The 7549-nt window shown below is 41.0% G+C and overlaps 1 non-coding gene and 1 gene segment (V, D, J or C); one reads left to right on the top strand and one right to left on the bottom strand.

The window, feature by feature from the left end:
* Window positions 1–5939: 5939 nt before the first annotated feature.
* On the top strand, window positions 5940–6074 carry LOC126016582 (small nucleolar RNA SNORA51). The gene has a single exon (XR_007498374.1). It is a non-coding gene; the product is annotated as a small nucleolar RNA SNORA51 (small nucleolar RNA).
* A 372-nt stretch (window positions 6075–6446) lies between these two features.
* Window positions 6447–6908, bottom strand: LOC126015872 (Ig heavy chain V region 1B43-like). The segment is given in 2 exon segments: window positions 6447–6781; window positions 6863–6908. Coding segments are annotated over 2 exon segments (381 nt in total).
* Between the last annotated feature and the right edge of the window lie 641 nt (window positions 6909–7549).

A 7549-nucleotide genomic window follows, 5' to 3' on the forward strand; every position in this document is an offset into this window, starting at 1 on the left:
TATTTCTCAGTGTAGTTATTTCTCTAAATGAACTCACCACTCTTTGTTGTGAGCTTGTGTCATGAGCTGGACCTTCCAGCCCTTTTCACTTTTGTCTCTGAGAATTATTGAAAAATGTCTTTTATTTTTCTTAAAACCCATAGATGAGTGAGACTGTTTTATCTCTCTCCCTCTGATTTCAGTCAGCATAATAGATTCCATATCAATCCATGTATAGAAAAATTTTATGACTTCATCTCTCCTGACATCTCTCCTGGAATAATATTCCATTGTGCATATATACTACAGTTTTTTTTTTAGCCATATATTTGTTGAAGTGTATTTTGGTTGTTTACAGAGTCTGGCTATATTAAATAGTGCTGCAATGAATATAGGTGTTAGGAAGGAATTTTTGAATTGTGTTTTTGTGTTCCTAGGCTATATCCCTAGGAGTAGTATAGCTGGATCATATGGAAGCTCAATTTCCAGTTTTTGGAGGAATCTCCATATCGCTTTCCATAAAGGTTGGACTAGAGGGCATTCCCACCAGCAGTAAATAAGAGTCCCTTTCTCACCACATCCCTGCCAGCACTGCTTATTCTCATTCTTTGTGATGTGTGCCAATCTCTGGGTGTGAGATGGTACCTCATAGTTGTTTTGATTTGCATCTCCCTGACGATGAGTGATGTGGAACATTTTGTCATGTGCTTTTTGGTCATTTGTATTTCTTCTTTGAGGAAGTGTCAGTTAATTTCTTCTCCCCATTTTTCGATGGGATTAGATAGTTGTTTTAACTACAAGAGATATTGAAAACAGCCATTCTGTCTTTAGTTTCAATTTATTTTATTTTGTGAAACAAGATATGTCAAATATCACTATGTAGACTATAAATCAATAAGATTCTGCTCAGAATTGTTTTTTTTTCTATCACACAGGATTTTCCTGGACTCAGATGACATATTGCCCTTACCCTTGAGATTAAACACTTGGCACAGTCTCTTATTGTTGTTCTCACAAGTGCCTCGACATTGTTTTAAGTCTTCAGTGACATATATATATATATATATATATATATATATATATATATATATGATATATCTCATATACATATTTTGAGGGGCCACAACCAGTGACACTCAGGGGTTTCTCCTGGCCATATGCTCAGAAATTGTTCCAGGCTTGGGGACCATATGGACTGCCGGGGGATCAAACCACGGCCTGTCCTAGGCTAGAGCTGGCAAGGCAGACGCCTTACCGCTCTGTGCACCACTCCATACCCTTTAGTGATATTTTTGTGGATCAAATGTCTGGGTAGAAGTGAATGATGACCTATAAGTATTTCTGCCTGACTTTCTCCAAACCCCGTTTCCTTTAATTATTCAGGCACAACCCTTGGTATAGGACTCCGATCCTTTCGTTGAGTCATTGACAAACCTTTTTCATCTCAGCTGGTGGTGCTCAAACTCTGAATTTGGGCTTCAAGACACACTCAATCCTGGACATATTGATCCAGCTGATGTTCACACCAGGAGTGGTTGGGAATTTTTCATATGTCCAAGCCAACACTGATTATTTTTGTACTTGGTTCTTTATGATATATGAGAATTGCTATGGTAAGAAGTCTTTGTTCTTTTAATTTGTATTTGATTATAATTGATATAGGTGATTATTGATAAGGAGCATTTTATGTATTATTTATTTTGGGGGGTTTGGGCCACTCTTGGCTTCCCTCAGGGGTTACTCCTGGATCTGTGCTCAGAAATCACTCCCAGTAGGTTCAGAGAGACCATATGGGATACCAGGAATCAAACCTGGGTCTTTCCTGGGTTGGACACATGGAAGGCGAATACCTTATTGCTGTGTTATCACTGTGGTCCTGATAAAGGGCATTTTTATATATTTATTTTCATCTTCATATCTGGCAATTAAAATAATGGTCATGCTCTGAACAAAATGATTAATAAAGGCATCTTCTGTGTTGGGTGAAAACAAATTCTATGTAGCTATGAGAAAATAAAATACTGAAGTATATGGAAGGAACTGGAGACTATCAGATAAAGTGAAGTCAAAGAGAGTGAAATGCACCAATTTAGATGAACTTGTTCTTCTGTGGGATATAAAGGACAAAGCATCAGAATGCACAAGATCCAACAATAACAGGCCATGTGTGGAAACTACATTCCTAGGTAACTGAGCATTTGTGCAGCTGAGAAAAGCACTGAGAAAAGATGCTGACCCAAGGGACACTACAATGTGAGGCATTGTTGCTGGTAGAACTTTTTCAGCACCAATTCTGGAGCATGTGCACCACCAGAATAAACATTCCCATTGTCATCATCACATTTCTTCAATGGTCATGAGCAGGAGATGAGGCATAGAGGGTGTTCTGTCTGTGAAAAGGAATGATCTTTGCAAGACAGCAAAGTCAACACACTGTACTAAATGGTCTATAAGTCTTGGACATGAAGAGTCATGCAGAAATTCATAACAGAGGAGAAATAATACTTCAGATGTGTGTAACTTAGGTTACCAAATTTGATTTATTTATCTTAGTAATTGAGAAAACAAATCCATTCCCATCAGGCCTCTCCCATTCCTTCTCTACAGCACAGTTTATAGTCCTGTGAGCAGACACCCTCTGGTGGCCTCCACCATGCTTGGAGATCCCCCTGTCTTTTCAATAGGTTTGTGTCTGAGCTCACAGCCACTTCCCTCACTGTGTGTCTTGCACAATAATACATGGCTGTGTGCTCAATTTTAAGTAGACTTCACTCTTGGAGGTTTCCCTGGTGATGCTGAGTCGGGACTCTAGACTTGGTTTATAACTTGTGCTACCATCATTTCATATAACGCCAATCCAATCCAGCCCTTTTCCAGGGGCCTAGCGAATCCAGTGAACATGATTGCTGGTTAGCGTGAGCCCAGAGGCTGAACAGGTGAGGGACAGCGTCTGTGAGGGCGTCACCAGGTTTGTGCCCAACTCCTGCAGCTGTACCTCAGACAGAACCCCTGGGGACAGAGATCCACAGTGAATACTGAGCTCAGAGGCACCATCCCCAACTTGTTGGCCTCTGTCCAGTGATACTCACAGCCAGGAGCTGCCACCAGAAAAATGTTCCTGTCCCCAAGCTCCAGGACCTCCGACTCTGTGACAGGGAGAGGAAACCTATGTAGAAGTGAGTGTGTACCTGGTTTTAACCCTTGGTCTAAAGTGGAGATTTACATGTGTAATGCCTATGTAGGCAAAGGAGGGAACCCAAGGAGGTTGTTCTCTGGCTCTCTTGGAGTGAGGTACAGCCTGGAACTCAGAGCACACAGACTTCTCAATGGGTTCTTCCTCAAACCCAGCCCCTTCCTCATCCCAGAAAATATGTCAAGGAGCTCTCAGAAAAGTTTCCTTAGGGAAAATCTTATGTGTCAGGATCTGATAATAAAATCCATTCTTACTGGAACCTTTCAACTACAGAATGTCACTTACCCCCATTTTCTGATGTGTTTGCTACTGTTCTTCCACCATGTACAGAATTTGGGGCAAACAATAAATGTAACTGACCCACTCTGTCAGATAATCATACATTTCAAAAAACACTTAGTTCCATAGACGGAGGAAAGGCACTTGATAGGTAATTTAGGGGGGGGCATATTTCCAGATGCTAGAACCATAGGAAATAATTTCTTGGTGGGGATTATCTCTGCCACTTGTCCCAGAGAAAATTCCTATGAGATTAATATATTCCAGAGACTTCTTTCCCAGATACAGTTCTCCATTGAAATATGTACCAGATTAGCCTGAGTTTTCTGATTGTGTTCTCCTTAGCTTTATCTATTCTTTATTTGTGTTCTATGATAATCTTCCTTCCTTGCCACCTAATAAACATATGACTGGTACAAATGGTACCATTGAGGGAGAAAGGCAAACAAAAAAGAAAAAATAGCAGGAGTACATTTAGATGTTATAAATATCTATTTATAGGAAGTAAGGGAAAAAAGATAAAGAAAAAAGGTAACAATACAAAAACAAAAAGTAATATGGGAGAAACAATAAAAGTACAAAAAGAATAAAAAAGAAAAAACCAAAACCAAAAACCATTAACTATGGAAATAAACAAACAAACAGGGGCCAGAGAGATAGCATGGACGTAACGTAAAATAGCATCAAGATCAGTGTTTGGAATCTCAGCTTCCCATATGGTCCCCTGATCATTCAGGAGAGATTTCTGATCGTAAAGCCTGTAGTAACACCTGAGTGCTGCCAGTCGTGACCCCCCCCAATAAACAACCCCCCAAAACAACAAACAAACACCCTCTAAACCAGCAACAACAACAAAAACCAAACAAAGAAAAACAGACCAGCAAATTCTTTTTTTGATGATAATATATTTATTATTTTATTATTTTTTATTTTTTTCTTTAAACAACTTTATTATATACATGATTCTGTTTGAGTTTCAGTCCTGGAAAGAATACCACCCATCACCAGTGCAACATTCCCATCACCAATGTTCCAAATCTCCCTCCTCCCCATCCAACCCCTGCCTGTACTCTAGACAGGCTTTTATTACCCTCGTACATTCTCATTATTAGGATAGTTCAAAACGTAGCTATTTCTTTAACTAAACTCATCCCTGTTTGTGGTGAGCTTCATGAGGTGAGCTGTAACTGCCAGCTCTTTTCTCTTTTGTGTCTGAAAGTTATTATTGCAAGACTGTCTTTTATTTTTCTTAAAAACCATAGATGAGTGAGACGATTCTGCATCTTTCTCTGTCTCTCTCTGACTTCTTTCACTCAGAATGATAGATTTCATGTACATCCATGTATAGAAAAATTTCATGACTTCATGTCTCCTGACAGCTGCATAATATTTCATTGTGTATATGTACCACAGTTTCTTTAGCCATTCATCTGTTGTAGGGTATCTTGGCTGTTTCCAGAGTCTTGCTATGGTAAATAGTGCTGAAATGAATATAGGTGTAAGAAAGGGATTTTTGTATTGTATTTTTTTGTTCCTAGGTTATATTCCCAGGAGTGGTATAGCAGGGTCGTATGGGAGTTCGATTTCCTGTTTTTGGAGGAATCTCCATATTACTTTCCATAAGGGTTGAACTAGTCGGCATATCCAACAGCAGTGGATAAGAGTTCCTTTCTCTCCACAACCCCGCCAACACTGCTTGTTCTCATTCTTTGTGATGTGTGCCAATCTCTGGGGTGTGAGGTGATACCTCATAGTTGTTTTGCTTTGCATCTCCCTGATGATTAGTGATGTGGAGCTTTTTTTTACGTGTCCTTTGCCCATTTGTATTTCTTCTTTGTCAAAGGATAGAGGAGTCTGCATGGATAGAGAGAAGGGATAAGAAGGAGTGTTAGAGAAGTGTATGAGAGGATGGGCAGAAGTGAGAAATAGCAGAAGTGAGAATGAACAGCGAGATTCAACAGAGAGATTCAGCATCAGATTATGCATCAAATATTGAACATCATTAAAGAAGCAGCAGCAGTAGCTTTAGCAAAGGGAGTTAGTGAGCTAGGATGCCTGGAAAAAGCAGCTGAAAAGAAGACAGAAGCTAAGAGAGCCAGAGGAGTAGAGAAGTAGCGCTAGGAAAAGGCATAGAAGCCATTTGAGGAAATGTATATGTTAGGTTAGGACTGTGAAATAAAGCTGGTTAACTCCTGAAACTTCATCTAACTGCTCTGTGAATCTCTCTGCCCTCTTCCTGCAACCTTCAGACCTTCCAGTTCCTAGGGGCTGCAGGAGTCTAGTCGAGCCCAGAAAGGCCTCCTCACTATTCCTACACCAACTCTAGGACTCTTAAATTAATATAGTAATACACCCCACACAGGCCTGTACTCTAGACAGGGTGGGGAGGAAGGACACTTGGGATATTGGTCATGGGAATGTCGCAATGGTGAAGGTTTTTAAATATGTTAAAAAAATCAAAAAAAAAAAAAGAAAAAAGAAAAGATAAGGCCTCCCAATTCTTACCATAGGCGGTGTTCTTTAAACTAACTGTATAGAAAGAGGAGGTACAGTAAATGCACTCTATATACACCTCAACCCAGGCCCTATATGCCTGGTCTGTATTGTGAATTGGGGGACAAAGATATAGTAAAAGACCAGTGGTCCTTACAAAAAAGCATCTCTCTTTGTTCAGAACCTGAAAGAGGCTACCATGTGGCCTTTTCAAAATGGCATCCTCCTTGTTCAAAAACCAGTTTTAAACAATATCTCAGATTTACAGGGTACTGACAGAATTTAATAAGGAAAAAAATCTAACCCCATCAAAATGTGGGGACAAGAATAAAAGCACTTAGAAAGCTTCAATAGAGGAAAACCAAGTTGTCCAGAGTAAAGCAATCATAGGTCAGTCAGCTGCTTTCTTTTCAGGTGCTGCCTCTACTTAATAGGTTGTGAACGCCCCCTGGTGCCCGCCATTTCTTGAGGCCTTCCTATCTTCCTCAGGTTTGTGTCTGGGCTAGCCCTGACTTCCTCTCACTGTGTCTCTTGCACAATAATACACAGCTGTGTCCTCAGGGGTCACAGAGTTCAGCTGCAGGGAGAATTGGTTCTGGTTTGTGTCTCTGGAGATGGAGATGCGGCTCTTCACAGATGGGTTGTAGTTAGTGTTTCCATTATAACATATGAGCCCCAACCACTGTAGGCCCTTCCCTGTGGGCTGGCGGATCCAGTGCCAGCAGTAACCACTGGTTGTGATGGAAAATCCAGAGACAGAGCAGGTGAGGGAGAGTGTCTTGGAGGGGGTCACCAGTCCTGGGCCTGATTCCTGCAGCTGCACCTGGGACAGGACACCTGAAGACAAAGAGAATAAATCACTGTCAGTCCCTGCAGTCTCTCCTTTGCTAGAGTCCTGGATGGTCTCTGGATACTCACCTGGGGCAGCTGTCCCAAGGCAGAGGAGAAGACCCCACAGTCTCATCTTCTGGCTCAAATCTCTGCCTTCCCCAGAGACTCAGCCCTGTGTGAGGAGACAGCTGGGAGCTACCCCAGCCCAGAGTGGATTTGAGCCCAGAGCCTGAAGAGGAATTTGCATAAGGTGAACTGCTCTTATTAAAGGGCAACAGAGTCTGACCATGATTCCCTTTCTCCTACTGGGGCACAGAACTCACATGCCCTGTCTACTGGTGTTTAGCAGTAGGGTAATGTGGCCCGTTGAAACAGGCTATAGGATAGTCCTGACTTTCTCATTGTAATAATGTCAGAGGAAATGAAGATACCGTGTTGTTTTCAATATGATGGTATTTCAATAATTTCATATACGTAGTTCATGTGAGGACCTTTAAGAAACTCCAGTATCTACCTTTAAAAAATTTATTTTATTGAAACTATTGTGATCTACAAAGTCCTTTATAGTTGAATTTCAGATATACAGAGCGTGTGGGCCATTCTCAACTCCTGTGTTGACCTCCTTCCACCTATGAACCCAGAGTGCATCCTGTACCACTTCCCTTTGTCCTCCTGGCCTGCCAGTATAACAGGCCCATTTAACTTTAGATTGGTAAAGTTTAGACCTTTTGATTCTATTTTTGTTGAGTTTGGCTAGGTGATTTATTACTGTCC

The sequence above is a fragment of the Suncus etruscus genome, chromosome 8 (genome assembly GCF_024139225.1).
Source record: "Suncus etruscus isolate mSunEtr1 chromosome 8, mSunEtr1.pri.cur, whole genome shotgun sequence".
Taxonomy (NCBI): Eukaryota; Metazoa; Chordata; class Mammalia; order Eulipotyphla; family Soricidae; genus Suncus; species Suncus etruscus.